This window comes from Cebus imitator, unplaced genomic scaffold (genome assembly GCF_001604975.1).
Source record: "Cebus imitator isolate Cc_AM_T3 unplaced genomic scaffold, Cebus_imitator-1.0 Scaffold46, whole genome shotgun sequence".
NCBI classification, from domain to species: domain Eukaryota; kingdom Metazoa; phylum Chordata; class Mammalia; order Primates; family Cebidae; genus Cebus; species Cebus imitator.
Window position 1 is genome coordinate 2,895,864 of NW_016107361.1, and position 17,468 is coordinate 2,913,331.

The 17,468-nt window shown below is 33.6% G+C and overlaps 1 protein-coding gene across 1 annotated transcript in view; it reads right to left on the bottom strand.

The window, feature by feature from the left end:
- Positions 1 to 7,186: 7,186 nt before the first annotated feature.
- Positions 7,187 to 17,468, bottom strand: part of SLC25A46 (solute carrier family 25 member 46) — a 24,279-nt gene continuing 13,997 nt past the window's right edge. The window contains exons 6-8 of the mRNA XM_017527218.2: positions 16,541 to 16,597; positions 15,310 to 15,367; positions 7,187 to 11,096 (exon numbers count right to left, since the gene is read on the bottom strand). Coding sequence (XP_017382707.1) covers positions 10,518 to 11,096; positions 15,310 to 15,367; positions 16,541 to 16,597 — 694 coding nt within the window. The 3' untranslated portion in view covers positions 7,187 to 10,517. The remainder of the gene's footprint in view (positions 11,097 to 15,309; positions 15,368 to 16,540; positions 16,598 to 17,468) is intronic.

The window sequence follows — 17,468 nt, forward strand, 5'->3', positions numbered from 1 at the left end:
CTAATTGATTATGTTATTTAATATCAACACATTTTTATCTATTTTTTTGTCTTTCTGAGAATAGCATATTAAAATATTCTATCATTGGCTTCCATCTGTTTCTTTACACCTTCAGTAGTTTTGCTTCATAAATGGTTGCTGTGTTATTTGGTGCATGGATATTCATAAGTATCATCTCCTTTTCATAGATTTTGATTCAATATTTAAATGAACCCTTATATCTATGAGTTTTTACTGTTATATATAAACAATTGAATAAACTGCAGAAAAGTGACAGTTTTTTCTTACACTTTTTCAGCTAGTAAATTTAAAAGAAAAGGTAGAAACAGAGAATTGACATTGGGCAAACACTTCAGTAATAATTTTTGCAGTCAATATCCACCAATGGATACTAAAATTAGTGGGTTAAATTTGAAGATAAATAGAATTTGCAATTTCAAAGTATCTCTTTTAAAATTTTTATATTAACTACAAAAGAAAAGATGGTAAACTTTACAGAGGAGAAACTCAGCAGACACCAACTTAACCAAGTATTCAAGGTTAAGGTCACCAGTCATAAGGCATAGCAACATATGAATCCCTTAATAGGGAAAAAAACCACAATACTATTTCTTCAGCAATTTTGCAAAAAATACACCATCTCATATTAAGGATAAGAAAACATTAGACAAATCCAGATTGAAGGGTAAACTGTGAAATAACTGATTAGTACTCGTCAAATATTCAAGATTATGGAGGACAAAGATAGACTGTGGAACTTTGACAATTAAATGTAATGTGAGATCCTGGATAGGGTCCTGGAACAGAAAAAGGACACTAAAAAGGGTAGGAAAAGGTGAAATTTAAACAAAGTCTGTAGTTAATAATTCCAATGTTAATTTTCTGTTCTTGTTTATTTTACTATGGTTATATATGCTATTTAACAGTATAGAAAATGAGTTGAGAGATAAAAAGTTTTTTAAATTAAGAGATGTCATTCTTTAGAGCAGTTTTAAATTTACAGAAAAATTAAGCAGGTGGTACAGAGAGTTCCCATATACTGCCCTGCTCCTTGCCACAGTTTCCCCTATTTTGCATTAATATGATACATTTTCTATGATTAGTGAACTGGTGTATTGTTAACTGAAGTCTGTACTGTACATTAACTTTGATCGTTTGTATTGTGCAGTCTATGGATTTCAATAAATGTATAATGTCATATATCTACCATTACAGTATTATATAGAATAGTTTCACTGCCTTAAGAATCTCCTGTGTTTTACCTATCCATCTGTCTTTCTCTTCCTTACTTTTGAACTTGTGGACAGCACTGACCATTTTACTGTCTGAACACTTTTGCCCTTTCTAGAATGTCATATAGTTGCAATCATACAGTACATTGCCTTTCAGACTGACTTTTTTCACTTAGCAATATACATTTAAGGGTCTTCCATGCCTTTTTTTTGTGACAACAATTTATTTTTCATCATGGAGTAGTATCCTGTTGCACATATGTACCATAGTTTGTTTATCCATTCAAGTGTTGGCAGTTATGAATAAAGCTGTGATACACATTCATGTGCAAGCTTTTGTGTGGACATGTTTTCTACTCAGGTAAATTACCTAGAAGCATGATTGCTTATTTGTATGATAAGACATGTTTAGTTTTATAAAAAACTATTAAACTGTCTTCTAAAATGGCTGTAGCATTTATATTCCCACCAGTATGAGAGTTTCTAGGGCTCCACAACCTTAATAGCATTTGGTGTTAGTGTTTGGGATTTTAGCCATTCTGCTAGGTATGTAGTGTCATTTTATTGTTACTTTAATTTGCAATTATTTAATCATGTATAATGTGAGCATCTTTTCCTATGCTTATTTGTCATCTGTGTGTCTTCTTTGTTAAGGTGTCTGCTAAGATCTTTGCTCACTTTTTAATTGGACTGTTTATTTTCCAATTATTAAGTCTTAGAATTTTTTTTTTTTTTGAGATGGAGTTTTGCTCTGTCACCAGGCTGGAGTGCAGTGGTGCAATCTTGGCGCACTGCAACCCCCACCTCCTGGGTTCAAGCGGTTCTTCCGCCTCAGCCTCCCGAGTAGCTGGGACCACAGGCACGTGCCACCACGCTGGCTAATTTTTTTGTATTTTTAGTAGAGATGGGGTTTCACCGTGCTGGCCAGGGTGGTCTCGACCTCGTGATCTGCCCACCTCGGCTTCCCAAAGTGCTGCGATTACAGGCGTGAGCCACCGCCTCTGGCCAGTATTAGATACATGACCTCAATCAGATTTTATGTTTGGCAAGTATTTTCTCCCAGTCTGTAGCTTGTCTACCACCTTAACTTTTGTAGGTGAATATTTTTAATAGAGATCAGAGATCGGAAGAATTATCAAATTGTTGCCTTATTCGGCTATACTGTGTATGTAGATGTATGTCGCTATAAATATCCCAATTTTATTTTAAGCGGGGTCAGGTATTTTTATAGATCTATCATAAATAGATCCTTTTTGTTGTAATGGGAAAGCACCTAAACTTTAGGATCTAATTAAAGAAAATGCTACTGTTAAAAATAGGTAATGGATATAGTTTCCTGTTTACCTTCTCTTTGATTATTAAAGGTTGAGAATGATGTCAGTGTTGTGGATTTTTCTGTAGCAATTATGGCAAACTTTGTAAATCAGAATGAACCTCCTTCATTATTCAATGCATGAGCGTACTGTTTATCCTTTCCGCATGATCCAGGCCATACATCTTTCTTTTCAGCTTGGCTCAGAACTAATTCAGCTAGCCCAAGAAGTCATGTGCTCACCAGTTGCAGCACATCACATAAGCCTTTTTAAATAAATAAAATGAAGCTTGGCCCTATGTTTCCATTGTTGGATACAATTATCTTGTGACTAAACCAGTAATTAAAGAAGTCATCACTTCAAACACATATTTTTCCCTGGGCACTGTGTGTTGGAGGGAGACATGGAAAGTTTCCCTTTAACAACAGGGTAGGTCAGATGAATTAGATTTTACAACAGCCAAAAATAGAGTTTGCTTAATACACTTCATATGTTTCTTTTAAAATAGTTTAAATCAGATTCCAGTAAAATCTGATTTGGGGGCAGAGGGATTCTCTGAATAGTCTTACAAATGTAGGTTTATTTTGAGGCTGTCAGCCATCTGTCAGACAGATCTCTAGCTAATTCCTAGCTTCAGATTGGATTTCAGGTTGACAGTTCCAGAAGTTCTAAACTCATTTTATAAATATGAGAATTTGATTATCAAAAGGATCTCTTCTACATTGTAAAATTATAATCTACTCTTAAGCTACTTGCCTGTAGTAAGTAAATTCAATTTGTACTTTTGAATATTTATATGTACCAATAAATGTGCTAAATGCTGGAGTGAGATGGGTGGTAAATTGTTGTTATAATATTGTTATATTTTTAAGTTATGTATACCATTAAGTTATATTTACATATAATGATATATAAAATAAGAATAATAATGACTATCTCATGGAGTCCTAGTGAGGATTAAATAACATAATACTTATAATATTTGTAAAGTATTTATTACAGTGTTTGGCACACATCTGACATTTCATGAAATTTAGCCATCATTTTGTTGGAGATTACAATCTTGTTGAAACAATAATAAACATAGTTGTTAAATAAGAAATCCATGATACTCGCCAACAGATGTGATCACTAAGGCTTTCAAGAAGAAAATATCGATGTGAATAGAAGTATCTTGGGAAAAAGTTTGGCTCAGAGTCCTTTGTGCATGTGCTGGTGTCTTATTCATAGCTCCCTCCTGCTATGTCATCAGGGTGTTTAGGATATAAAATGTGCTCAATGAACATTTGCCATTTGAGTGACTTAAGATATGAGTTGTGAACCCCAAAGATGGGTTGGTCTTGTATAGGTAAGATGAGAGCATACATTCTGGGTAGGATCAGAAATCTGACAAAGATGTAAAGGCAGGAATAGGAGTGGTTTAAGTGCTGAGATAGCAGCACTAGCCACTGCTTATGTAGGGCTGCAGTGAGAGTAGTCAGAGAAAGGCTGGGAGGAGACAGCAAGACTGGAAAAAGGCATAAGTGCCTGGAGGCATATTATGAACTTAACTACTTAATTTTATGGGCATTGGATAATCACTGAATGTAACTGAGCAGGAAAACAATGTTAACACAATGATAATTAAAAAGAGCACTGTTATTGTAGTGTATAATTATTAAAAGATAAGGCTGTAGGGAAGACCTATTAATTATATATGAGACAATAACAAATTATGATAGAAAGAAGATTGGAAAGATGAACATTCTCAGCATTGCAGGTTTTTAAAAGACGGTCTCATTTAGCCTTCAGTACATAAGGCTTTATCCTCATTTTACAGAAGAGAAAACTGAGTATCAGAGCTCTTATTAGTGTGGCATGTAACCAGAATTTGAAGCCAGGTTTTCCAGGCTCCAAAGACATGGTCTTCTTTTTTAATAGGACTTTGATAATTGACTTTGAAAATGGGGAGAAACTGAAGATAATTTCAAATTTTGATCGGTTACAATTGAAAATTATGACACTATGGGAGAGGAAGAACCAGTTTACAAGAAAAATAATGAATTTAGTTTTTAATACATTGAATTTGAGGCAGCAATGGAGAACACAGTGCCAATGCACATGAAATAGGGATATGGGTCTGGAGCTTAGAGGTGAGATCAAGACTGAAGATAAACATTGGGGGGGTCAATTGAAGCAGTACGTAGTGGGATGATATGTTCTAGGTACAAAATAATAAAGACTTATAACAAAGTATGGAAAATTCTAAGGACAAAAACTGAAACCGACGAAGAAGACAAAAGATGGAATGAAAAGAGAAAGTAGCAAGTGAGATAAGAAAATTATAATTTGTTTGTTTTTTGAGATAAGAGTTTATCAAGTGCCACAGAGTTCAGAGTTTTAGATGTTTCTATATATAGATGTGTATAGAGAAACTCAGTGGTAAATGGAAGAGAAAAGGCATGGTGATATAATGGGGAAAAAAGACTAATTTGGGAGTGGTGTAAGACCTGGGTTGCAGTAGTAGCTCTGTTATTCTGTGACCTTAGTAAAATCACCAAACATCTCTAGGATTCAGTTTACACATTTATGAAATGAGAGGCTTAATGGGAGATGACTTCCAAAGGTCACTTGACAATTGAAAGTGTTGAAATCCTTAGCTTAAAGGGAACAAGTTTGAAAATATGTAGACAAGAATGGGTGCACAATTTTATGGTTCATTCATGTATTCAACATTTATTATGTCTGTGTAACTTATTTGTCTATGTCTATGTATGTATAGTGGAAGTAGGGAGAAAACATGACCTCTTGTGTAAAATTTAGAGAGCTTGAGAGACACAAACTACAAGGTCTATATATCACAAGAAAGAGTGGAGACAGGTTGATACCAACTTGGAGAAGGGAAAGGAATGGAGAGGACTATGGAAAGACCTACCAAAAAGCTCTCAGAAGCCTTCCATTTTAGGCTCCAGTAAAGATTAAGCTAAGAAGCAATTCATCAGTTAGTGAGAACGTGGTGCCCTAGCCTTGCTGTTGCATGTCCTTGTCTTTTGTAACCACTTTGACTTAAAAATCTATTGTCTCTTATAACAATATAGCCACCTCTTTCTTTTTGTAATTTACATGGAAAATCCTTTTCTATCCTTTTCTTTCAAACTCCTTGTGTCTTTATATGTAAAATTACTCTCTTGTAGATATTGTAGAGCTACATCATTTAAAAAAATCAATTTTGCCACTTGTTGCCTTTTGTTTACATTTAAAGTAACTACAGATAAGGATAGACTTCTGCCATGTAGCTATTTGTTTTCTGTATGTCTTTATGCTTTTTATTCCTCAATTCCTTTATTGCCTTTTTTGGTATTAAGTGGTTTGTTTGGGAATGCATCCTTTTTTCTTTTTTTTTTTGAGACAGAGTTTTGCTCTTGTTGCCCAGGCTGGAATGCAATGGCACAATCTTGGCTCACTGCAACCTCTGCCTCCCAGGTTCAAGCGATTATCCTGCCTCAGTCTCCCAATTATTGTACCATTTTGTTTTCCTTCTTCCCTTTTCTGTGTTTTTGAAATAGTTTTCTTGGTATTTACCTCAGGGGCTACAACGAACATCTTAAACACATAACAACCAAGTCAAATATCAACTTAATTTCAATAGCATGCAAACACTATGCTCCTATACATCTCCATCTCTCTTGCTTTATATTGTTCTTGTTATAGATTATATCTTTATATATCATGTGACCATTAAAACATGATTCCACTTTTATGCACTTGACTTTTTAATTATGCAGAAAAGAGAGAGGGGTTACCAACTAAAAGTACAGTAATACTGGCTTTTATACTTACCTATATAATTACATTTACCTGTGTTATTTCTTTATATGACTTCAAGTTACTTACTATCTGTTCTTTTCTTTGCAGCCTGAAGTACTGCTTTTATTTCTTATAAGAGAGTTCTACTAATAACAAACTTCATTAGGTTTTGTTTACATGGGAATGTCTTAATTTTGCCCTTATTCTTGAAGGGTAGTTTTGCTAGATATAAAATTATTTAATCTTTTACCCAAATTATTTATTTCCAGCATTATAAATATGTCATTTTACTGCCTTATAACAAGTTATGCCTGTTCTATTCCTTCTAGAACCAAGAATCAGGTCCCACCCTGGGCACCCAAGCTGCCATTTTCAAGACTACCATGCCACTGATCCACAGAGAAGATGGGAGCCAAGGTAAGTCAAAGCCACAAAACATTCCTACCAATAAGGTGCCTTTTTATTGATTTAACATTCTTATGTAAACTTTTGACTGTTTTCCAGAGTCTGACAAAGTTGATTCTGACAGTTTCTGATTGTTTTCCTCTGTTTCCATGGAGGGATGGGAGTTTGGAGCTGCCTACTTGCCATTTTTCTGTTGTTTACTCTCCTAGTTGCTAAATGTGGGACAAATCAACAATTCTTTGTATCTATTTCCTTCTTAATCAAATAGCACAACTCCAAAAATGTCATAGGAATGTTGTGAGGATGCTAGAGATTTTTTAAAATAGAGTGCAAAAAAAGTTTAATGTTACATATTTTTCTTAAACTTCATTTCCACCTAAAAAAATATACTTTATCTTTTACGACCAGCCTGAGTAGTCCTCTCAACTCAGTAAGAGAAAAACACTGGTTTTATTTCAACATTTTATTGAACTTTTCATATTACACAATTTACCAAAAATGTTTAAAGTAACAGTGAGACGAACTTAAAAAAAAAAGTCATACAGACAAAACATCTTTAGGTGAGGCAATAATATGCAAATTTCATTGTCAAATCATGTTTTTTTTACTCTGCTATACAACTTGGTACCATATCAGTGACACTAAATGACTCAAGAGTTAAGACATTACACATTCAGTTTATATGAGAAAAAGATTATTTACAACTACTTGAAAGAGAAAACAGAAATGCTGACAGTAACATTCAAATTCTAGTGCAATGTGAATTGTTATCAAGAGACTTTATTTGCTTATATAAATTTTGAACGTAATTCAAACCTGGCTATCTGATTACAGGCCGACAAAGTAGTCCTGTTTCAAGAGATCAGTGGACAAACATCCTTCACAACCTCAGTTGATAAAACAAATACAAGGCAGCATTTTTTTTTTCATTTCCTGAACAGATATACTAATAGGTAGAAACACTAAAGCATTTGTGCTCAATTAATAAAGTGAATGCTTTGTGCAGTTTTAACAAAGCCATAGCTGAAAGGACAGTTGTGAATAGTCACATACACCTGCAAAAGTAAGCAAGATCTCACCTCTCCAGTTCTATATGTTTCTGAAAACACCAGCTAATGTATCAAATATACATTTTCAAATGTTTGTTTTTATTTCATATTTATAAAACTTAGTGCTGAGATTTTGGAGGCTTTAATAGATAACCTTATTAACCCAGATAATTTTTTTAAGGGCCCATAATATAAAATTGAGAATGGCATCTCAGGAAGGTCTACATAAATGTATTTAGTAAGTTAATTCATAAGTTCACCTTACATAGTAAATTAATATTTACCAGTTTTGAATTGCTTTCAGTGTACTTGACTCAAATTAAGAAACGCTACAATGTAAGGCAAGTGTATCACAAGCTCAATGGCCAAAATCTGGCTTATATAAGAGGACCAGTGGGCCTGTGGAACATTTAATAGAATCTTTTTCATAATGCTTTTAGTTCTATTGAATTAAAAAATATTATTTTGAGTGTTATTATCTTAAGAAATGTAGCCCATGGATATTTGATTTGGCACCCATGTTAAAGAAAAATAACAATTTTAAAAAGGAAAGAGTGTACCTTATGGTTATCTCACTTATTCTTTTCAAAATTCAGTGCAACATATTTGGCTAGCTTAAATTTAAGTGCTTGACTATTCAAGAATTTGTTTCAACTATTCTGGAATGGCAGTAAAAACATTCTATGTATTTTACTTTCTACATTTCAATTTTAGTGTTAATTTGTATTCTCTTCCTCCAAAAAGGAAAACAAGATCAACCTTACTTGTGTGTGGTTCAGCCTATCAGTCTTACAATTATTCCATAATAAAATGAATTTATGTAACTGTTTCATGCTAACTTCCTACAAATAATCTTGAAATATTTAATTTTTAGCTAAATAAAGGATCCTACAGATTTTTACTAGTAAATACTTGATTCTATTCAGATTCTTTTCTAGAAATTTTCAAACTTGAAATTTTCTAGTTTACTCTTATCTGAAACTATCCCAATTGAAGCAATTTAAATGCTATTGGTTAGACAAAGTAAACTTTAATCTAAAATATTTGCCATAAAATATAAAATGTTATCAGTGGTGTTTAATTTTATTTTCTCCCTCTTGGTGGAATTTAAAAATGGAAAATGTAGGTGTTTCAGTAATTACACACACACACACACACACGAGAGAGATTTGCTACTTATTACTGTTTTTACACATTTTGGATATCACTTTTTTGTTCCAACACTACCAGTCACAAAAAGTAACCATTACTGTGACCTTTAGCAAGTAAAATAAATTTCAGTTAGTATGCATTCTTCGTTGGACAATATCAGTGCAAAGTCACTGTGTTTCAGGGTACTAAATGGTTTGTTATACAAAACTGTGATTATTTATGTGAAGAAATGAAACTTTAAAATGTCTAATGATAGAGTAAACACATATCATTTTACTATACAAAGTGCTTAACCCACCAAATTAAATTTAGAAACAGACATGTTCTTATTAAACTGATTTTTTTTTCTTATTATATGTTAAAATGTACTTTTCCCCCTCACCCATAAAACACAAGGGCACATTTCCTTTAAGGTTTGGATTTTTCCTTAGTATTCATCTAAAGAAGTTTAAATAAAAGGTGATAAGACTAATTGTTTTTCCCTCCATGTACATCTAGTTCGGAAAACAAAAACTTAAAGCAAAAACTGAAAGAAAAGAAAAACAGAAGCCATTATTTAGTGACAACTATATAGTAGATAAGAGGCAGACATTCTCAGATGAATTTTAATTTTGTTTCCTTTCAGACAAGCCGTTCAGAAATAAAAGGCAAATGAGGTTCATTTAAGTACACAGTTTGTAAATGTGGAAACAGTAGTAATCGTCATGATTATTTTATATTCTCTCTTAAGAGTGGCTCTAAAAACAGCCTGATGATTCACACAGTTAACAAAGCAAACCAAACTCTATAAATGTATGACAAATTAAGCTGCTAGCACTGGGTTTGGATATGGACAAGGATGTTGTATCTGACTTGCATCTTTTGGGTACCTTGGCTTTTGATATTTTGATGTTCAAGCAAAAAGTTCATGACTCTGTTTTATGCAATAAGGTGATGTAAGTGTAGAAAACTTGTAGGGATGAAGGAAATTCCAAGTTTTATGTGTGTACATAAATGGTTTTATAAAATACATTTATCTAGCCATTAAAATAGTTACATAGGGACAATGCAATTTAAAACCTTTATACTCCTGATTACATATTGCCAAATCTAATCATCCCTTAAGTCTTTTTCAACAATGATGTAATTTATTTGCTTAAAGGCAAAAACCTCCTGATTGTATTAAGGACATCAATACACTACAGTGTATTAAGGATACTATACCAACATCAATCCAGAAGGTAAAATAAACATTTAACAAATATTTAAGTCAGATGGAATAGATTCAACTCTATAAAGTTTTATATTTTATAATAAAATTTTGCTTCTTCCTAGGATCATGTTTACTTCAGCATGAGTGCTACAATAACTAGAATTTGATAAGTGTTATTTTCATTGAGTTTTCAAATTTGGAAGAGTTGTGATCCAAAATAGATACCTATGCCTTAAAAAACAAAGTCAAGATAATCAGCATAGGCTTTTGTACCAATTTTACTTTCCAATCTGTTTTCTTCCCCAGTATTTCGCTTCTATCCCTCATAACTTCACAGCAAATTATCCAGATTCTATCTTCCAGACTACTCAGTGAAGAAACCTAAATCTCAAATGTTATTTTGAAGAAGTGTAGAGTAAATAATTTTGGTAATCTGTAAAACAGCTGCATGCAGTGTGTACTGTATTACAACAGCACCAAACCCTTTATAAAAACCAAACACTCCTTCCTCCTGCCTTATGGTATTGATACAGTCTCTCATTCCCTCATACTGTGTATTAATTGGAAGCACTTCATAGCCAAGGTCTGTATTGTCAATTATTGTGCGTGTTCCTTGAATGTGAAGGCGGTGCAAAACTGTTTCCAATGGGTAAAGTATAACGTCAGAACAAAGACTGGCAGCAAAGTTAGCAATAAGTTCTGGAAAATAAGCATCCAACATACTCTGCACAGGGCTAGTGCTCTCAGCTAGGTGGCTATTATAAGTCTTTCTCTTTAGAATTAGTAGGACAAACTTCTGAATAACTGAGCTGATGATGTAATGAAGAACTCCATGAAGCACCGTAGGGAAGATCAAGGAAAGAAGCGGAAGAAGTCGTTTGCTATGAGGCACTCCCATGCCTACCACTCTTCCAATTCCTTCTTTAACACATTCCAAAATGCCAGTATTATCTCGAATTATCTCACTCTGAAATAAAAATGACAAAACAAGTAAAACTTAACATATGCTTATTTTGCCACACAAAAAGTACTCTAAGTTCCTTTTAAGTGGTGACTGAAAAGGAAAATATCAATGACTTGCAGATGTTAACTGTTACCTAGGCATCAGACTTTTTTTCAGATGAAATCTCATAAAATTGCTAGCAGTGAAGTTGGAAGCTAATCTTACTGGGGTAGGGAGACTAGGGAGATGTATAGGTGGATACATCTCAAGAAACTCCTTAGAACTCCTGTGGAAAGGCAATAACTATGAGATGCTTAAAGAGACAGTTTAGTGCTCATAGTTCTTAAACATGTTTAAATCCTGTCTTAAACATGTTTAAATGGCCATGTAACCATTGTCAAGTTACTGAACTTCTCCTAAGTACGGTTTACCATTCTACAAAAATGGAAATGAGCACTATCTACTTTTCATGCACAGGGTTGTTGTGAATATTAAATGAAAAAAGGTCTAGCACTCAGTAGTTAATAAATGTTAGTCTTACCATCATCTGTAATATCTGCTTTTGTAGAATTTTGAAGCTATGAATAAGAAAGTTTGATATGGATTACAGAGGTATAGGTAGAAGAGAAATTGCTAAAGGGGCTCTTTGGCTGCAGCAATGACTGCAGAAAAGTAGAAAATAAAATTTAAAAGGTATGTTCAGAAGTTACTGCAGTCATCCAGTAAAGAGATGATGGCAACAGAAGTAAAGTGGTTCATTTGTGCTTTTATCCTAAAATCGAAGTCTATGGGAATTACTGGTGATTGCACTTCGAGTATGCAAGAGAAGGGTCAAAGATAACCCTAAGGTTCTTGTCCAAAGGGACTGGGGGAATAGCACTGCCTTTTACTGAGTTGACAAATTGTCAGAGTAGCAACTTGGTGAAGATCAAGAGTTCAGAAATGTTAAATAAACTAACTCCAAATGGAGTTCACAATAGAAATTACAGGAAAAAAGGTACACAATGGGCCTACAGGTGTTTTCCAACTTATGATGTAGCAATTTACGAATTTTTGAATTTATGACAGGTTTACTGGGATGTAATCCCATTGTAAATGGAGGAGCATTGTATTATAAATGTGGGAGTCTTCAGTAAATAGATGATATTTAAAACCCTGAGACTACAATGAGCTTGCCTAGCCTTCTAATCCATCTTCCTACTTCTGACCCTGACCTCCTTCCCATTCCAGTTTACTTTTAATACAACAATCAAAGAGATCCTAATAAAGATATGTCAAATCACATCACTGTTCACCTCAAACCTATCAAAGACTTTCCATCCCTCTCAAACAAATGCCAAATTATTACAATGATTTACAACGTCCTATATAATCTGGTCCCCCTCACCACTCAGGTCTCACCTCCCATATTCCCTGTTGCTTAGTCAGCACCAACCGTAACGTAACAGCCTCCTTTCTACTTCAGAAGCATACGTGATACAACACACATGACACAGTCCCACTTAAGAGTTTTGCACTTACTTTCCCTATAAATAAAACTTAATATTTGCTTATTTTGTGGTTAGTTAGCACCAACCATATCAGCCTCTTTACTACTTATCAAGCATGTATGATAAAACACACATGACACAGTCCCACATAAGGGCGTTCACACTTGCCTTCCCTCTGCTTAGAATATTCTCCCAAATATCTGTGTTGTTCTTAGCCTCAGACCTTGACACAAATGTCACCTTCTCAGTGAGCCTTTACTTATATTCTTAAAAAAAATATTAACTGCCTGTCCCTACTCATTACACATCCTATTTGCCTTCCTTGCTTTATTTTTGCTTTCTTTAGCAGTCAATCACCATGAAGTATGCCTTATATTTCTGTTGTTTATGTCTACTTTCCCCATAAGAATATAAGTGCAGAACATTTTGATTTTGTTTGCTCTTGTATCCCTAGGGTCTATAACAGCTCCTGATACAGGCAAGCACTCAATAAATATTTGATAATTTTTTTTTAAAGTTTAGCAGTTAAGGAAGATAATCTGAAAGGTCAAGTGATGTAATTAAAACCTTGATTTAAAACTATGATAAGAAGTCTGAAGTTGACTTTAGGGAATATGAGTCAATATGAATCCTTAATCAGTTAAAGGATATATAAGCATTGCAACTTAAAAACAATCTTGTATGAGTATATAGAATTGACTTTTAAAATGCAGGGACTAGTACAAGGATTCTTTTTTGAGACAGTCTCGCTCTGTCACTAGGCTGGCGTGTAGTGGTGTGATCTTGACTCATGGTAACTGCCGCCTCCCAGGTTCAAGCAATTCTTCTGCCTTAGCCTCCTGAATAGCTGGGACTGCAGGCGCTCATCACTACGCCTGGCTAATTTTTGTATTTTTAGTAGACACGGGGTTTCACTATGTTGGCCATGCTGGTCTCAAACTCCTGACTTTGTAATCCACCCACCTAGGCCTCAAGGATTCTTAACGAAAATATAGATCACTACAAACTTCATGATGACCAGTTAATTAGGAAGGATGAAAGAAATGTAAAAATAAAAAGCTTTCCTAAAACAAAAACTAAAGTTTTGAGTCTTTAGTGTAAAGATAACAATAGTATCATTAATATATTGCAAGCGAGAAGAGATTCTAAAGGAAGCTAATTTTTAGAGGGATGAGATTATTTTTAAAAGTTGACTTTGAAGATTTAACTCAGATAAAATTAGAGTTATAGTGACTCCTGTAAACTCTTTCAGAATAATGAGTGTAGGATAAAAAACAGAGGGTCAAGGACTGAGCCTGAAGGTATAACAGAAGAGATGGCAAAGAGGTTACTGAAAGACATTCAAGAGAGAGAAATCTAAAGAAAAAAGAGTTCTAGAAAAGCAGACAAAAGATATCAAAAGGTTTGATATCTAGCAGGTAGATCTTGAAGCAGAAAACAAGGGGTAAATATTGGGTTAAAAAAACACATACACAGAAAAAACCCTGTCACATAGTGAGCCAGGCACTAACATGAATAACTCATTCAGTTTCATACCCCAGTTATTAAAATACAATTTCTAACTTATAGATGAGAAAATTAAGAAAATTATAAAGATTAAGAAATCTGTCTAAAGTCCCAGGTCTAATTTAAGCAGAGAAATGTGATAATGGGTCTGTCTTAAGCTAAAACTTATTTTCCCTTATGAATTATTCTGCTTAGTTGTTTTTCCTTAAATAATTACCTTACTGCCATTTTCCCCTTATCTTTAAAATGAGAATATCTCATACAAGTGACAACTCTGTAAATTCGATAGAACCATACAAAAATTGTATCATTTAACACAATGCCAAATGGAAGGGGAAAGGAAAGTATATTTGGGTCACAAGACATTAATTTCAGTTAACTGAAGTTGGTTCTAACAGAAAAGATAACAACAATAATAAATCGAACATGAATGATATAGCCAAAAAGAAACAAGGTAGAAAATAGTAATTAGAAGATTGAAGGCTGATCCAGTCGGAGTTTTTACAGAGAGGGCACTCACATATACTAGAGAAAAGAATATGCTAGAGGATCTGATGTTGGAAGAAGACAGGTGTACAAATAGTTGGATTTTGTATACAGGTGAAGTTAAAACTACCTTCATCTCACAGTTCTAAGTGTAGGAAGGAGGGTAGAACATTTAATTCAATGTACTTGAAGCGCCACCATGTGGTTAGGACTAGTAACACAGGAAAACAGAATTTAAAGTGCTCGCAGAAAATTGCCTCAGCTTTGTAGTATTTACCACACCCAATAGTATCAGATGTTACTTAAAGGTTTATTTAAAAAGAATGCCGTTAGTAAACTATCTGTGGGGACAACCTGCTTCCTGTTCGGATGATTATCCATCATGTTTATTCTCAGGCAATTATTATTTTACTGGCTTGTGATAAGCCATAACCTCCAAGTTGTATGTAAGGGCCTTAAAGAGGTTATAGATTCTTTGTTTTCAGAGCAAGTTACAGGCTGTGTTCTGAGAGATCTGAATAAAGAGTATAGCTGCCTATGAAAAGGACAAAAACAATTAAAACTAGAAGTATGACTTAAGTTTGCAATGGAAATATACAGAGAAGCAATGTGTGATGTAAATGTGATATTTATAAAAAAACATTTTAAGACACTGTCTTAAAATTTTTTGCTGAAATATTACACATATGCAATATACTGAGTAGTTCAAAAAGTATTCTTAAATTTAAAAAATGACAGTAAAAAAAAAGGCTCACCTGCACTGTTTCAATCAGACTTGCTGAATAAAAAGGCATTGCCACCACGTAAGTTAGGCTGTAGAAATTAAAACAAATTTATCAGTATACTGAAATAAGATGCTTATACTAAATTTTTTAATGTCTGCTTTAATTTGTCAACAAAATTTATATTCAAGCTAGAATTATATTTTTAAGGTTTTTAACTATTAACACCTGTAGCCCAAAAATATTGACTTCAGAAACCTGTAACATAGGATGCTTTATTCAACAGGAATGGAAAAAAAAAAACACACAAAAAAAACGATAAAACAAGGACAGCCTGCAAGGAAAATACATTGGACATCTACCTACACATAGCTAATGCAGCCTATAAATCTAAAACTTAAAATTTAGGATGAGGGATCCATTCCACAGTTTGCCTTTTTAGTGATATTTCAGCAAATATTCTATTATCATATCTATTCCCAGATTTCCCATCCAGTAGCGTTAAGCCAGTCTTCAATGGTGAGTGAAGTCCCCTTTTATTATTAAAAAAAAACAACATTATACAGCTTTGCAAAGTTGTTTCCTATCACCAATATTAAGACATAGTAATATTACAACTTTGCAAGCCTGCAAAATATAGTTATTCAAAATAATATCAAGGTGGGACTTACCTAACCCTTATGGGCCAGGTCCTGGCAAGTAGTGGTTTTCAAGGTGAATGGAACATCACTAAGTAATAATGTGCTGGAATGTCCCATTGAGGGAGCCAGCAAGCTGGGGGATTTCCAATTCACAATCTTCAAAAAAAAAATTAAGAAGTGAAGAATAAAATTCTAATCTACAAAAATGGTTACTCTTGTAAAATCACTAAGTGCCTTTAGGACTACATTTCAATGTCACTAAAGATTTTTGGGTTTTGCTCATCACCATACAAATAAATTTGTATCTGATTAACAATAAAATAGTAATACTTTCCTTGAAAATTTGGGTTAAATAAATGGAAGATTTATGCTAACTTCCTAAGAACACACACACAAAATTAGTCTGTGATTCCAGCCTTTCAAATTAGTAAGATTAATAAAGATGATACGTATTTCAGGATTTATTCCTAAACTCTGTTACTTGCCCTTTGAAGTTCTAGTCCCACAAACATTTCACTGCTCTAATTTCTTTTTCTGCAGTTGTTTAATATGATTTGTTTCCAGTTCCACTAATATAAAAATTAGTGAAATGTAAAATAAAATGCCATTTTTTTGATACTTACGATTTCAGTAGAAGGTGTTCTCCTATTTGTTTAGGATTCCATTTATGTAAAACCTCCCTAAAACATAAAAATGAACTTAAATAAACCAAAGCAACGACATTTAAAACATCTGGAATTAGCTCAATCTTCAAAACAGTAATCAACTTCTAATTTTTTTAAATCTATGGGAGAAATATATTCTAATGGTAAACATTTTCTTTTCTGGAACATACTGTAAACAACTGTGATGGTTTAAGAGAAAATAAAAAATGTAAGGTGTTTTTGTATGTGCTGATAGAACGGGCTGACAGAAAAGCAAGAGTCACAACTGATTATGAAAGTAAACATGAGAAATTAAAGAAAGAAAATTAAGATGGTAGGTTAAAAGAAAGAGAACAGATAGGGAAACAAAGAACAGGATTTAAAAAAGTCTTTACAAAGTATTTAAGAAGGAGAAATAAAAAAAAATTAAGTAACTAATACAGGCTGACACATTACATTTATGTAGTACTTAATGTCAAAGTATCTTTACTTAGTACAATTAATTTTTTGACCATTATTATATTCTATTATCTCCATGAGCACCTACTAAATGCAATGATTATGCAAAGTGCTTTGCATGAAGTATTTCTAATCTTCATAATAACCCCATTTTCTCCATTTCATAGATGAGAAGATAGAATCAGAGGGGGTTAATAACTTATCCAAAGCCAAGTAACCAGTTAGTGTGGAACTGTGTTCTAAACCTTGGTCCTCTCTGCCTGTACTACCTCTCATCTTATTTGATACAAAGAGGAATCTCGTAAGATAAGGAGAGCAGATATTGTCACATTTGTCTTATTGATGAGAAAAATCAGGGTCAAAAAGATTACACGGAAATGTTCAAAGGAAACAGGCAAAATGCCAGGTTTGGAACCAACGTCTAGGGTTGTGTGCATTCTGTCTGCTA